This window comes from Eupeodes corollae, chromosome 3 (genome assembly GCF_945859685.1).
Source record: "Eupeodes corollae chromosome 3, idEupCoro1.1, whole genome shotgun sequence".
Classification (NCBI taxonomy): domain Eukaryota; kingdom Metazoa; phylum Arthropoda; class Insecta; order Diptera; family Syrphidae; genus Eupeodes; species Eupeodes corollae.
This window is the reverse complement of record NC_079149.1, coordinates 111,879,997-111,896,719: the sequence shown is the minus strand read 5'-3', so window position 1 is coordinate 111,896,719 and position 16,723 is coordinate 111,879,997. Positions and strand designations below refer to the sequence as shown.

The 16,723-nt window shown below is 31.8% G+C and overlaps 1 protein-coding gene across 1 annotated transcript; it reads right to left on the bottom strand.

Moving 5' to 3' along the window:
- Positions 1–1,862: 1,862 nt before the first annotated feature.
- Positions 1,863–8,526, bottom strand: LOC129952397 (solute carrier organic anion transporter family member 74D). Its single transcript, XM_056064953.1, has 9 exons — positions 8,138–8,526; positions 7,776–8,014; positions 7,456–7,708; positions 7,078–7,392; positions 3,017–3,368; positions 2,812–2,950; positions 2,640–2,743; positions 2,218–2,573; positions 1,863–2,144 (listed from the first exon to the last, which is right to left on the bottom strand). The coding sequence occupies exons 1-9, from the start codon at positions 8,340–8,342 to the stop codon at positions 2,002–2,004; spliced, it is 2,106 nt and encodes a 701-aa protein (XP_055920928.1). The 5' UTR covers positions 8,343–8,526; the 3' UTR covers positions 1,863–2,001.
- Positions 8,527–16,723: the final 8,197 nt, after the last annotated feature.

Below are 16,723 nucleotides of genomic sequence, written 5' to 3'. Positions count from 1 at the left end.
CATTGACCACTAAACCCATCTTCTTCGCTGTCGTCGCATTGCTCAAAAACGCTCCACTGACATCACGCTTTGATCTTCCAATTATGTCAATTTAATAAACCTTTAGAAGATTTTGCCTCTAGTGTTGACGGTTTAGTTTTGCACAATTCTTTCCAGAACGATGTTGAAGAAGTCACATGAAAGTCATCATTTGTTACACAATTTAAAAACAGGAACAATGCTGTCTTTTTGACAACTGTCACTTTATTTATGCTCAATTTGGTTTGCTTTTTTCATAATGAATAGATTTCTAGACAACACTTGAAAATCGATTACCACTATTATGGCTCGGTTCTTGCGACGCGAGGGAACGAAAAAATCAATATGTAGAAGAAAACTTGCAGAGCGCATTATCTCGCGTCGTGTTCTTGTGTCGTGGCCTCCAAGATAGTTTAAAACTGGACTATGTTTATGGGACCACTTGACTACGCTGATAAGCCTGAGATGATTGACAAAGAATATTCGGCTCGTTAATGCTGACATTTGGCTGCAATTGCTGCCAAAAGTGGTCGAATATTGTGCCTTTTGGCTGAAATTTATACAAACTAGACACAGTTGCCACTTAAAAGTCATTATTTTTAAAATATAATCAGACCTCTCATGAATTCCATCGTAATCGTAAAACTTTTACAATTAATATTGAAGATTATTAACTTAAGCCCCAGATTGCTGAAGTTATTTCTGATATTATCAAACATTGCCAATATAGCATTTAGGACGGATGAAAACCCTTTCAGAAATACCGTAAAATCTCAGATGAACCAAAGATACAGAGGCTTGATTATGAGGTTCGGGGCGGATCATTTTCAATTCGACCTTTCAAATTCGACTCGTGTCGTATTTCCTTATCAACGAATTCGCGGCGAATCGAAATTAGTTCTTCCAGTCACTTTTGGTTTGACTTTTTCTTCCTATATTCCAGTGATTTGACAGCTTTCCACAAATTTTGTTTTGTTTTGATTGGATCTGTGAAATCTGCGGTGATTTTTTTAAAATTTTATATTTTATTGTGGATTGTAGATAAATTATAAGAAAATTAAAATAAAGCTAACTCACATTTTTATATAATTACAATCAAGAAAGAATCCACGAAATCGAACAGTGAACACCCTTTCGCCTGTGAATCCGCCAAAAAAAACTGTCGGATTTCAACTGGCCAACAAACATTATGACATTTCAAATTCGCTTTCGAATTCGTTAATTGGTCGAATTCAAAACAAAGAAGACGAAAGCAATAATTCAAAAATGGCAAACTCGCTAGCAAAACGATTAGCCGCGAACTCCATAATCAGGCATCAGATTCTGTTCTCATGAACGCGTGCAAGGCCCACTAAATGCTGAATGCATGTCTTACCATTACAAACCACTGGTAATATTTGTGGGCCAATCGCCTCGTCAGAGAAAAGTCTTTATACAAATGGCAACAAAAATCTGTCGCCGATTTCTTCCTTAAAAAATAATTATCATCTCCAGTCACGGATTCGTTGATGGTGGAATTCAATTGATCCTCATACCTTGTTAACGTTAACATTATCCAGACAAATATGTTGTCTTCGCAGAGGAGGAATAACGATCAAATGGATGTTTCAACAAGACAATGACATGATGTACCCACCAAAAAGTAAAGAAGTAGTTTTCGATCAATATTTCTGTTATGGTCTTGTATAATCATTAGGCCAATGTCAAAAGGTCGTTGAAGCTGTGAAAACCAACTTAAAGCAAACACAATTGAACCACAATCGAGATTGCATGGACAAATATCTTCTATAGGAAAGATGTCATAATTTGGTGGATTGTTTAAAGTATTAAAATGTACCGAGGCCTGAGATTTGCTTTAGAGTCATTAAAGCATACAAAATAATATTTATTTTTGTGAACAAACAATTTTATTCAAAAACTTAACATTAAATTCTCTTTTACAAAAAAAAATCATACAACAACAGTTTCATTGAAACTATAGTACTACCTCGACATCAATGGCGTCACTTGCCTATTTTTTTTCTTAAGTTCTGCTAATCGTTCAGCTTCTTTCTCACCATACAAATCCAGATTTTTGCCATAATACCAGACGAGTATATCGAAAAATATTCCAAGGACTGTGAAAGCTAAAGAAAATAAACAAAACCATTATTCTGTTGTATTCAAAAATAATCAGTCAAGAAGAATTTATGCACTTACCGACAGCACTCAAGTTGACCATATATCGGAATCTTTCCTGATCATATAGCTGACAATTTCCATTTTGACCGCATTGCTTGGTCCAAACCAAACAAGTCGAATCAATTATACGACCAAAAATAATTGGTCCCGGAATAAGTGCAAATAAGCTGATCAACATCAGCCCTAGACCTTGAGCAAATGCCTTATCCTCAGCCGAGACGGCTCGATAGTTGACTAAAATGTTCCCGATACGCCCAGATGATGCAAACCAATTAATTGTCATAGCAGCAAAAGCAAATGTCCAAAATGCTGTTTCACATCCTTTGAGACAAGCGCCTGGGGTTAGAATGTTGGTTAACGATGGAGTCACCTGACTTTTGAAGAATGTTAAAATTGTAATTTATGTAAAGAAAATGTTTATGTTTAATTTGAATGTTTACCTTGTTTCAGTTGTAAGGAGAGGAGTTGGTGGTAATAACGTTGTAGACAATTGATTGCCCATCCAGCTACCAGAGTCGCCTAAGCAAGAGCAATTTGAATAGATCTGCAAATATTGAGTTACATCATTAAAAAAATCCTAATTTATTGTGTCTATCAATAATAAAACTATACCTTGGTTTCTGAATCCCAATTATAACAGCCAGCATGACAGGGAGAGAAGTATGTGGTGTCACTTTCAACATGACACACAGGACTATACGTTACATGGCCACATGAGCAATTCAAATTGCAATTTGTTGTTACATCTAATCTAATATTTAAAATATAAAAAATTAATACTGCTCTAATATAAACTCATCAAAAAACATGTACTTACTTTCCATCAACCATTAAAGAAGCTGTATCACCACAATAAATAAACAAATATGCTACTTGTCCACCAATAGACAAAAATCCAATTATAACATTCCACATGAGTAACTTGCTAGGAGCTGGTTTTAATTTTGATATAACCAATCCAGAAAGTAATAATCCTAGAACCATTCCGGTTAGAGAAAATGGTCCAACGATAATTGTTGCACTTTGGGCACTTCTATGGAATTGCACTTCCATGTATTTGGTTAGGAATGTCATATAACCCGAAGCACCCAAGAGGTAAAATATTCCAGAAATAATGTTGAATATAAGCAGCTTGTTACGAAGGAGACGCATCAGAGCTTTTGGGAAGTCTAGACACAGAAAAACAAAAAATTGAAAATGAAATAAAACAAAGATAAATACATGAATTAAACCGTTGAATTAATATTTAAAGTTCGACTTAATTAAAAAAAAAGGTATTTTGTTATTTCATAAAATTTAATAAAAGATGCTCGTCTATAAGTTTCTAAGTTTAACAACTAAAAACTCATATTATTCAAGAAAATCTAAGATATAAAAAAAACGTATACGCCTAGTGCCCAGTGCATTTTTTTGTTTTTTATATGAACGATTTTATTTTAATTCAAAGATACTGAAAATAAGATTATCCGATTTTCGAGTAACCGAAAATGAATTGGTTATAAGATCAAATATGTAGATATGTATGTATACTTTTGTGTAGGTATAGGTATTATATTATAGTAAATTAAGATAAGAATGACGCACAAATTGATAAGATGCCGATATGATTTTAATCAATAAAATTAGTTTGTTTCGGCATTTTCAACACATATACCTGAGAAATATAATATTATATTATGGGTGGTATAAAACTAAACGACTTTATAGTTAAATAAAACGCACATTGTTTAATAACAATATATATTTTTTAATATAGAACTAGGAAGGAACTAGAATTCTCTTAATCTCAAAGAAATATGTCGTATATCGCCATCAGCGACATATCTTGATGAGTCAGCATGGTCTTATTTTTTATTGTATTGGACAAGGAATTAAAGTTAATTTATTAAGTAAACTTGACTCAAATTTAGGTACAATACCAATTGAGCACATGCGTAAGATGTGATCGTGTGATAATTAGTCAAAACTGTATTACTAGATCAACTAAAAATATCTCCTAAGAAACTAGTTTTGAGCGCTTATAATAAACCATTAAAAATCAAATATATGCCCTCAAAATATGTTCAATAAATGCAAAAGATGTTTATAAGAAGCGTTATTTGCCTTAGGAAATTAAATAATAAGAACAAAACCAATCAAAATAAGAAAAATGAAAACTCTTCTTCACTCTAATAGCATTTTTTTCCATTACATGTTCTATTTTTTTCTTCACTGATTTTGCAGCCTTGCTGTTAATGCTGTAGATTGTCTTCACCACATCACTTATAATTTGTTTGCTCATATTTACATTGAGCGATTAATGACGTGATTCAATTTTTGAAGTTGATGTTACTAGAAACCGATAGCTTGAAGCCAAAAAAGAGCAAAAAAAATCCTAATAATCTTTTCAAAATGCTTGGCATAGTAGTTCACCGCTTTGAGCCATATCCCCTATCGCGTTATGATTGGTTCTGGAGGAAGTTCCATTCCAGGTTCTATGTCTCTTAGAATTGTTCACAAAAAACATGTTCGATCATATTTTTGGTTGCTCTATATATTACAATTTAAAGGCAGATAAAAGAGTTTTTTCTTTTATTATAAATGGTTATGGTTCTACCAAAATTTTTGAGTTACATTGGGAATTGGATTCTCTTCCAATTTGACTGACGATTTTTATTTACTGATCGCTGGCAATGAACATTTGTTTGTATTAATTCTTTTTGAAAACAAAAAGTTTACTCGATTATATAAATAACTATTATTTGTGCTTATAGATGATTATTTCTGAAAGTTTTAAAAAAAAATAATGATTTCATTAATAGTCCAGTAACTTTGTCATTGGATTAAACGAGACCTTGCAAAGACCACAAGATATCTAAACATCATCGCTTATTGGTATTTTTTATACAGAAGCAGAATAATTTCAAAATAATCATGTTCTACGATTTTGAGGCAAATAGATAGAATTTAAGCTTTAAATTGTGTCTATCGCCTTTCAGAATACTGTTGTTCAAAAAAATTGCCATAAGGTACACCAAAACTCTGGAGTGTGAAGATTAAGACAAAAGAAGGAAAAATAGTTCGGGTTGGGTCTATGTATATCCCCCATGTTAGCCGCGAGTGGTGATTTTTTCATAAAATAATTTGATATATGAAAGATCAACGAAAGGAAAATAACGGCAACACCTACATTATTGTGATACAACAATCAGGTTTCGATTCTTGTAGTAACTTTTTAAAAAATGTTAAATCCCAAAATTATCCAAACAATTTTGTTTTCCATTTTGTATGCTATCGAGTACTCATTTTTTTCAGTTATCAATGTACTTGCCAATTATTGATTAAACACCAAAATACCAAATCCAAATATATATATCAGTTTTTGGAAAATCGGAAGCAATTGCATATAGTACACCATTTTTTAGTCACGTATAGTCTTTTCTCTGGACCGAAAGACCAGGTTCCGTAAATCCGGTTGATCTAATTTTTTGTCAAAGTTTATGACGTTGGTCTTATAAATTTCAGGGATTGCCGATTTAAATCCTTACGTACTAGTTTCTCTGCTAGAAATACTCTAAATTTTTCAGCAACTGAAATTTCTTCATTTTGAGCATTTTAGTTTTCTTTAATTAAGAAGTTTCTTAAATGGATTAAAATATCAGTAATTAAGCTCTATTACGATTCATTTTTGAGCTTCAATTTCAAAATTTTAAATTGATTTTTCTCCTGAACATTTTTTAAAATTTTTAACAAAGTATTTGCAGAAATGATTACAATATGCATACTTATGTTAAAATAATATTTAATTATTATTATTATTTATTTAATTCAGGAATAATTCAAAGAAATTTTACTTTCAGAAAGAGGATGGTGGTAGAAAATAAAAAAAAAATTAAATAATAAAAAAATCAATCCACTTTACAAGTTATAAAGGATGTCTAATATTTGAATTGATCGAAAAACTATTATTTGTACAATGGGACGTATACACATTTTTTAGTTTTTTTCAAATAACCTTTTTTTTTTTAAATGAACATAATTAGTCTAATTATGAATTTACAATTATTCAATAGAAATTCGATGAGGGTTTTGGTTAAAAATCTTCTTGTAAGTTATCGGGTGTTTTTATATCAGAATGTCAAAATTAAGGCCTTTGTCATTTATCAAAAAATTCTACTAGTTATTTTGGCAGATTAAATCTTTGAATAAACGCAAGAAAACATTGTACATAGAACATGATTCAGCAGTACACGAAATATTTTATCAAATTTTCTCAAGAAAATGGATTAAGGTAAAGACCAAACGGTCGTCAAGGCATTCTTCAAAAGATTAAATACCTCAACAATAAAATTTAAATAACGATATTGCTATTTTGGTTTTTCTATGATTGGTTTTCAACTAAATTTATGTATTAAGACACTTTTTTTTGAAACAATGAACGTTTTTCAGACACAAAAAGAACTGACTTCTATAAATTTTAATCCAGATTTTATATTCGATTTAGGTTTTGAAAAAAATGTTTCACTTTTCGTCACCCTAATGTTGAATCAAACCCTACCATGCTGCATGTCTACAATGTCTATGGAAATTAAATTAATCTGATAAAAGACACACGTCTTATATAAAAAAAACACGTATTATAGATAATAGACGATTATAAATATTATTGGCCATTGATATGCACAAAAAGATTGTAAATATCATAAGAATCAATTATAATAGTGCTTATCAAAATATTAACTTAATTTTCAATGGAAATACATATACTATACGTACAGTAAACAAAGCTTAAGGAAAACAACTCTTAAAACACTTCAAAAATAAAAAGGCGCACACGTAAGATTGATAAAAGAACATAACAACTATTTCTCAATATACCAACGCTTATGTATTACTCACCTTTAAGTTGTGGAATATCAGCATTTGGCGCAGAAAGTTTGTCTATGGCAGCATTTGATGATTGTAGTCCTCGTCCATCATCAAGAATAAGTTCATCATTTCGAAGAACTTGTGGCAAAACAGAACTGTATTGTTGGTTTCCTTGATTTCTCTTGGGCAACTCCTTGGGGAATAATCCAATTAATCCAGAGAACATAAACATAATTGTTCCCAATATCGTCCAACCAAACCACCATGCTCCCAACCATCGTGGATCCTTTTTGTCAATCAGGGGAGTCTTTGTGGTATCGATAAATAGGTTGAGTGAAAAGAATCCTTTTGAAGAAATACAAACAAATTTAGAGTTGGAAGTTTAAAAGAAATCATATTATGACCTACCTAACATAAATCCAAAAATAGGTCCAATCATTCTTAGTGACATAGCCACAGCAAGCATCCATGGAGTATTTGTCTTCTTAGTATTATCATCCAAATATGTCTGTCCCAATGAATAGTACAGGGTGTTTCCGATTCCAAGAACAAACTGGGACATAAATATCAAAACAAGTGGAATAATGGAGAACAACTGATCGCATTCTATGTCATTTTGATTGGTTCCACACAATTGCTGTGAGTCCTTGATGTTGGATTTCTGGAACGAAATAAAAACATATTTGGAATTAGAAAAAATTCCATTTGAAATGACACTTTTCACCTACAACTAAAACAAAATTTGTCGAATTGTCCAAAGTCAAGCTATCAAGGTATTCTTGTGTCAAATGGTAAGCCTCATCACCAGCCCCATAAATGAAATGAGGAAGTGCTACGATAAAACACGATATTCCACAGAATACCATTCCCCATGCAATCCAGCAAGGTCGGTTCCTTTGTCCACCAATATACGATAAGATCAAAGATAACATTATCTGAGATATTTCATTACCGCTGAGGATTATTCCTGAAGTAAAAACAAAAAACAAATAGTTAATAAGTGACTCAATCACCTGCGTCTAATTTTTTTTGAAATGTCATTCTCATTTTTTGATTTTGATTTTTGAAAATGATAATACACTGCACTCACCTGTTGTCTGACTTGGAATTTTGAAACGTTTCTCGATTGTTGTTAGCGTCACAACAAAATACATATAGGACATGGCTTGGATTGTCCCGAGAAGACTATAAACTACCATAAACCATTTGGCATTTGCATATCTTTGCATCCATTCCGGATGCCAGGATGACAATCCGCAAAGGTTATTTTTTTTCAGTCTTAGAGAGGATGGCATTTCTGCTTTGTTTTTTTTTGTTTTATTTCTAACTATGTATTTAATTTGATCTGGAAGCCAGATCCTCGATTTAAGAAAAAAAAATATTTAATAAATTGTGATTATTCCGCTTCGAATAAATTATATTTGAAATAACCACACCGGACTTATTGAATAACTGAATTAACTTTGCTAAAAAAACTTATGGCTAACGTAAGAAAATCAATTTATTTTATGTCTAAAGTTCGTTAAATAAAAATGGTTTATTTGATAAGTGGTTTCGATAACGATATCAGCTTTGCAGATATTGATAAGTAGGTGCATGATTGTATTTAAGAATTTAACTTTTGTTTTATAAACACTTGTTAAATAAATTTGTTTATTTGCAATTCTGTTAAAAGACAGAGGTTCAGCGAAAAAATTTTGCTTACTTTTCATTTTTTAGACAGACGACTCCAAAGTTATGTATTTTATACAGATTCTTTGCCGATTTTGTATTTTTTAGCACAGAAAAGGTAATGATTTTTGGTCTACCTTAATAAGAAACGTATGTTTGAAGGTCTACTCAAAAAAGGTGGCTTTGGGTTTGTATTATTATTGTTCGTATTTCAGTTCAATGTTATTTTGAATGCCAATTCAAAACATAAAACTCTTGCACAAATTAAATTGTTATTAAGAATTCTAAACTCACCAATAAAATTAAAAATTCGTTTTACAGTGTTTTAAATAGACTCTATTCGTCTTTGCACAAGTAGAGATGTCCTTACACTCATTTAAGACAAAAATATAATAGCGTGCTTTCTATCATTTAATTTTATTTCAATGTTTCTCCATCTTGTTATGATACAAAAATATTCGAACCAAAAATCAGGCTTCATGTTTTATAACAAAGGCATATTTGTTAAAAGTTATAAGGAGTGATGTTTTAGTTAATTTATACCGTCGCCGCGGTTAATTCTGTGCCTAATTTTATACGTACTGTGAGGTATAGGAAATCGTTCTTTAGCCGCACTGCATGAATGTAAAATACTTAACGAGACATACATTTTTTTAAATTCTAATTCACTTTTCTTATTGCTCAAATTGTTTCTAACATTACAATTGTAAGAGTACTCTTTAGTCCTTAGAGTGAGATAATAAAGGCTTTTCCATTTTGATCAGCCCGATATTTGGACAGTTGACACTTTTGAAAGTGTCATATTTTGACATTTGATAACGAAAAACTACGCAATCACAAAAAAAAGCTAACTTAACTTAAAAAAGTTGTACATTTTAGAATCACATATCCCCAAAATAAAGCGTTCTTAGGTCGTTTTGTAGTACCTTCTCGGGCGGAGATTGTAAACCTGGTAAACAAATTGAGTTGTTGAACAAAGTTAGTGATGTACAAATTTGATGCCTGAAAGCTTTTTTTTATTATAGATAAAACATATCCTCAAAGCTCAAAGGATTTTAAGTCGAATAAAGACATCTCGTTGATATAGAAGAATAAATGTTTCCAAACCCCTATGAACGATAAGACGATTCATTGAACTAAATGTTTTTAACTATTCGATTATTAAAGCCGATGTATGCACTGATTATGTTTGACTGATTATCAAAAAGAAAATTGGTCTACTGTAATGACTTGAAAAGAACATAATATCTATCATTTAGCCACAATTTACGAACAAAAATCGGCCACTAAAGAAAAGAAGAACTTAATAGAGCAGTGTCTAGTTTTGGTATCCCTGTTTCCGTTTCTTTGTGCAGAATGACGATAAAGAATGCATGCTGCTGTATTAAGTTCGGAAAAGATCTCAATGATGCTTTTGATGTCAAAAAAGGTTTTAGACAAGGCGATGCTCTGTCATGCGACTTCTTTAACATTGTTCTGAAAAGAATGGTGCAAAGGTGAATCGTCAACAATAAAGGCACGGTTCTCCAAAGGTCTATCCAATTACTCGAATTCGACGATGATATTGACATAAATGGATGATCAAAGCAGTGGAGAGTTTTTGAATATTGCGACGGAAGTGGAGAAAATAGGTTTAGTGGTCAATGCCTGCAAGACCAAATACAACGACGACGTCTTGGAAAAAATGTAATTATAGACAGTTATAACTTTGAGTTAGTTAAGGGCTTTGTCTTCCTAGGCTTTGCTATAATTCCGACAATGACACCAACACCGAAATCAAACGAAACAGCCCTTGCAATCGACTGCTTCTTTGGATTCAGAATGCAATTGATTAGTAGAGTCCTGTGTCGAGCTTCTTATATTGCGCTGAGGTTTAGAACTTGTCAAGGCAAGATGAGAGAGTCTTAGGATGCTTTGAGAAAAAAAATTGTTTGTCTGTATAGATGGACAGCGGAGGAGAAGATACACTGATCTAGTCAAAACAATAAAAATTCAACAACTTACGGGGCTGAGTCATGTAGAGGGAACGGACATCAAGTAGAGGAGGATCGAAACTCAGGTGAAGCATGCAGTTGGGAGACTTTAACAAATTTGGTGTGTGAAACTAGAAACAACTAGCTAAGGACCGAGCTGTATGGAGATTCATGTTCGTTGAGGTCCAGATCCGTCCCAGACTGTAGCGCTACGTTAAGTAAGTAAGTAGGGACTAAATTTAGAAGCCCTTTATATGTGTTGAAAAATCAACCCATTTAATGGCTAAAATATAAATATTCACATAGACATAAGTGCTAAAACAGTATATCAAAAATAATCTTTACAGAGTTCTGAAGGATATATAAAATTGCATTTTGTTCTCTTTTAAGTATTTTATCGAAAACGTCGGATTCAAGTTTTCAATATAGTTTTAAAAACATCAAGTACAATTGAAAAGTAAATGTATTGATCTGAAGAATTATAGACGACTATACCTACCGCAAGAGATTAGTTTTATCATAAATTCTGCGATGGAGGTTGCCAAATGGCAATGTTTATTTACCCAGACGCGACTGGTCATTGTTTAAAGACACAATAACTATTTAATTTACCTTCTGATTGTTTACTTACATATATAAAACAACATAGGTACTCATATAATTGAGAACATTATATAAGATAACAAAAAAGTTAATCATTAAAAGAAATATATAGGAATTTAAGCGCAGGTACTCAGATTAGATATCCAAAGAACTCAGAAATATGTACATACATGGTGTTATTGATGATTTGATTTCAATATCCTAATTGCAAAGCAAGGTAACTTCCATAATTCATAAGCCAAACACCCATGAATAATGCCGTGACATGACGTGAAGTTTATTTTATAGATATTTACAATGTCATTATGATTAGGCAAAATTGTGTCAAATTTGATTTTGATTAATAAAATTTTTACAGAAACAATTAATTTCTTAAATCTTTAGATCATGTGACTAAATTTTGGATGACTTGTTTTTGTTTTATTTGTAGGATAACAAAACAAAAACAGTAAAATTATTGAGAAATCTTGGATTTCTGTGAATGGAAGTGTGTTTTTTTTTAATATTCTAGGAATTCAGTCTTAAGATAAATTTTGGCCGATTTTAAATTTTACGAAGTTGTTTATTGTTTTCATTGTTTATAAACAAAAACAATTAGTTTGAATTCTACATAAATTTATTGAGAATTTGGAATTTAAGGAAAGAATGAGATATGCAGGACCTAGGTACGTGTTTAAGTGCGTGTTTATGTTTTGAGCTGCGATATGACGAGTTAGGGGAATTTTCTTTGGGGGCATTGTTGTCACAGACATTTTAAAGTGGACAAAAAAATAACACAATTCGACTTTTCTATGAAATTTTTGAGTTGATACTTGTGATATGTTCTTGAAGTTAACATAATCATATGTAAGCTCCTTAAAGGGAGAAAATAGAGAGGGAGGTCTATTGTAATAAAATTTAATATTTACTAACTCTATACAAAAGAATCCAATAATAATCTGTAAGATAATTTTGAATAATAATTTTACAAAAATTAAAGAAAAAAAATTAACTTTCAGCGCCACAAATCTTAAACAGTGTTTCAGAGGGAATAATAACATTGATAGGCAATAGAAAGAACGTTTCAAAATTAGTAACCAATAAGTAAACAAATTGGCCTAAACTATAAAATTCATAAGAACAAAAATTTACACTTGATTCCATCTTAGTTTTTATCGCGAGCACCTATAAAATGCATGCTCTGTTGAGAAAGTTCATCGCGCGCTTCTTCCATTTTATGGTCACTTTAATCGCGCTACTGAAGCGGCTATTCGGGCTATTGTGACTAAATTCCACACCAAAACTGTTGGACATTAAACCACCAAAACGCTTTCGTAGAGTACGAGCTGGAGAAAATATCGCGGGTGTATCGGCCAGTATGTATGATGAACATCATTTATCGATTCGTCGCCGTTTGTAGCAATTGGGCCTCTGTTACTCAACATCGTGGACAATTTTTCAGAAGGATTTAGGTTTGGTGCCTTTCAAAATACAGCTGGTGCAAGAATTAAAGCCGAACGATCTTCTACAACGTACAATTTTTGATGAATGGCCTCTTGGAAAGTTTTCCGAAGATACATTTTTTACCGAAAAATTGAGTCAAGCGACGAAGCTCATTTTTGGCTCAATGGTTACGTAAATAAGCAGAATTGTCGATTTTGGAGTGAATATTAGCCAGAAACATTGCAAGAGCTACCAATAAAATAAATTGGGTGGCACAACAGTCCGTTTAAGAACCAGGGCCTAGTGACTTACAACTCTCAACCATTCCAATTTGAGAACCAGGGCCTAGTGACTTACAACTCTCAACCATTCCTGTGTGGAGTACTGTTGTCAGGGATATAAGGGACCTACAGTTTTAAGCCGAATCCGAACGGCAAATTTAAGAAAGCACTTTTCATGACAAGAATTACTCTTGGAGAATTTGTCAATTCCTCGCAAGAGGCAGTACCCGTGAAAAAAACTTTCGGTGGCACAGGCAGGGATCGAACCCAAGACAGTCCAACGCACTAACCATCATGCCAGGGGTATTACAAGCAAGAGGTACCAATGCATCCAGAAAAAGACACAGTTTGTTACGGTTTATGCTGGTGGCATAATTGGACCGTACTTCTTTAAAAATGATACGAACCGTAAGGTAACTGTGAATGGTGAGCACTACCGTGAGATGATATCCAAATTTGTGTTTGCCCAAAATGCAAGAGCTTTACTCGCATGATATGTGATTTCAACAAGGCTGTGCCACATGCCACACAGCACTTGCAAAAATGGACTTGTTGAGAGGTGAGTTCGGTGAACATTTTATTTCACGTTTGGGACCGGTCAATTGGCCTCCAAGACCGTGCGATTTGCCGCTTTTAAACTATTTTTTGTTGGGCTATGTTAAAGTTCATGTCTGTACAGACAAGCCTGCTTCAATTGAAGCATTGGAAGACAACATTGAAGCATTTATTCATGAGATACCGGCCGAATTGTTGGAAAGAATATGCCAAAATTGGGCTAGGCGGATGGACCATTTGAGGCGCAGTCAAGGAATAGTGACTTATTTGAAATACGCAAAATTGTATATGTATGAATTTTCTATTTCTTCGTGCAAACCAGGATTTTATTTAAACTGCATTGGTTTATTTGTCTTTTCTTAAGCCAGATAGAAAAGAATAAATTATTCATTATTTTGGAGGACTGCAACTGTTTCAACAATTTTACTTAAAAATTGAAATTTTACTTTTCTAGAGAACAATCAATTTCATCATATTCCATTTGTATTTCTGTTTAAGTTTTCAATTATAGACAAAAATAGGAACTAATAATAAATCCCAGAAAATTCTTAAATAAATCTTTAGACGGAAGATTTTAAATTTAAAGCTCTGGAGCGATGCATTTTGGAATAAATTGTAAAATATTCCTTCATATACTTTGATCCGGTTGAAAGTTTGAGAGGTTTATTATGTCAACGACAATCAATAGTGCATGAATGAGAAAGCCGCCAAAAATAATGAAAAATTATATTTTCCAATCTTTATATTATAGAAAAGCTTTAAAATTACGATACAAAAATGACATATTTTATCATTTATTCATATTAATATTATTAATTCTGGTGTAACAGTACAATTTTATAATACATTTTAGTTTAAGTTGATAATTGTATTATTTCACGAAACTTTCACGATAAACCAAAATGTTGTTAAATATCCATAGTACAAAAAAACACTCAATGAATTTTATCTACAGTCTTTTTTGTTAATCTTGATATTATTATTTGTAAGTTAAAATATATTTTCATTCAATATCACAGTTTGACGAAAAAGGATTTCCAGACCCGGAATTGTCGGAAAATGTAAACATTATTAAATCAACATATTAAACCGAGTAAAAAAAAGGCAGTTAAACATTTGTATTTCTAACTCAACATTCAATGATAAGAGATCAGATCATTCAAACATTTCTTTCAACTGTTTTAAATTTACAATTCAATATTGTATACACCATAACCATTGTACGTATACAACTGCTATTAGTCACAAATTTGGCGAAATTGGTTGAGTCATTGATCATGATTTTTGGTTTTTAGTTTTTACCTAGAAAAATCGTTCTATGAACACAGCTAAAACCACACTGATGGAAATCGAGCTTAACCTTGTTTATTTTAAGATCATAAAACAACAAATTATTTACACTTTTATAAAATACTATATGATATATTTTTTTTGGATTAAAATTTATTTTAACTAAGCACCACAATAGAATCACAGAAAACCTTATCCAATGTTTATGCAATTGAGAAAAGAAGAAAAAATAGCATCTCGATCGTAAAAAAAATCCCGATCAACTAAAAAATTGTGGGCATGCAACATTAAGTGACCGCATCAAGAAAGATTCCCAATTTTCATATAACAATGTACTATAACGTACATACATACATATATAAGTAATCTTCCTACGCTTGGATGACGTTTTTTGAACCATATTTCAGTTGTTCTTCCGTTGAAATATTTAGATTAAAATACTATCATATAATAGGACTGCGCATGTGAAAATTAAATTGTTGCGACTTTGATTAGATATGAAAAAGCCAACATATTACAACTTAAAAAGTCAAGCGCAAGTCACAAAATAACAATAATAATAATAACAAAAACTACAAACATACATAACTATAAATGAACTAACTAGTTAATCAAAACGATATTTGATGCGATACACACATCAGATTCTATATTTTAAACTTTTGCCGAAAAAAAAACAATTCAATTTAAAGATACGGTCTTTTTTTATTTTGCACTCGCTTTCGCTTTTTTGACACAGATTCTTTCCGGCTCTTTGTACTTGACCCTTTGTGTCTGCACGAGACTTCTGCTGATAAACAACGACGTTCTTCAAAAAAATTGACATAATTTAAACAATAAAGAGAGATAAAACATAATTCATTGTTTTTAATGTATGAACATAGGGGATGTGAGGGTAAAACAACATATAAGGAAAACTAATTTTCTATGTTTCTCAGGGCATTTTTTTAATAGAGCTACGCTTTGAGTAAGAACTCATAAAAATGTAAGAAAACAAGGATTATCATGAATCTTAATTATGTTCTTGAAGCCAACTGTAACCCTTGAAAAATCTGCAAATTAAAATATGAGTTGCCATACACTTTTTAATAAACTTATCGGTAATTCAATAAGAAAATAGTTTCGTTTAGTATTCCTTTATGAGATCTAGTAATTTGAAAATAATTCAAGTGCCAAAAGATGTTAAGCTCACAAACTTAACCAGTGCATTGAAAATGTATCCATTTCGTAAGACCAGTGTTTTATCAATCAAGTCATGAGTAAAATAATATTTCCTGTTATTTATATTGATATATAAGCATTTATACCAAAAAGTTAAAACCTATACAAAGTATTGTTAGTGTTTTATTTTTTAAGAAAATGATACAATCTACTCGCATATTCAACGAGATTTCTCAAAGTGATGTCTAAAATAAATTTCCTCTTCAAGTCAAGTCAAGTTAAATAAGAGTTTCAATCCCGAATGAGAAATATTAAGCTGGAAATATGTTTATACTTTCCTCCTTTTAGAGTTCTAAACATTGTGTAAAAAGTCTCATAAAATCTCGTTTCCGCGTCGTAAGTTATGGACCGCCAAATGTAGCGAAAACCGTTTTTTCATGATTATCTAAGTTTCTAAAGGTTCAATAGTTTTAACACCTTTGCTGAAATTGTTAACCATAAAATTGCTAAAAAATTGTCTGAATCATTTCATTTGGTCAAAAGCGGTTTTTTCGAATTTTGCTAGTTTTGGCGTTTTCATAACTTACGACACCGACACGAGATTTTATGAGACCTTTTACACAATGTTATGAAAACACCAAAAGGTAGGTATACACAAATTTCCAACTTTCTTACATCTGAGGTTAATCCCTTTTCCATCTAATTTCAATGGACTATAAG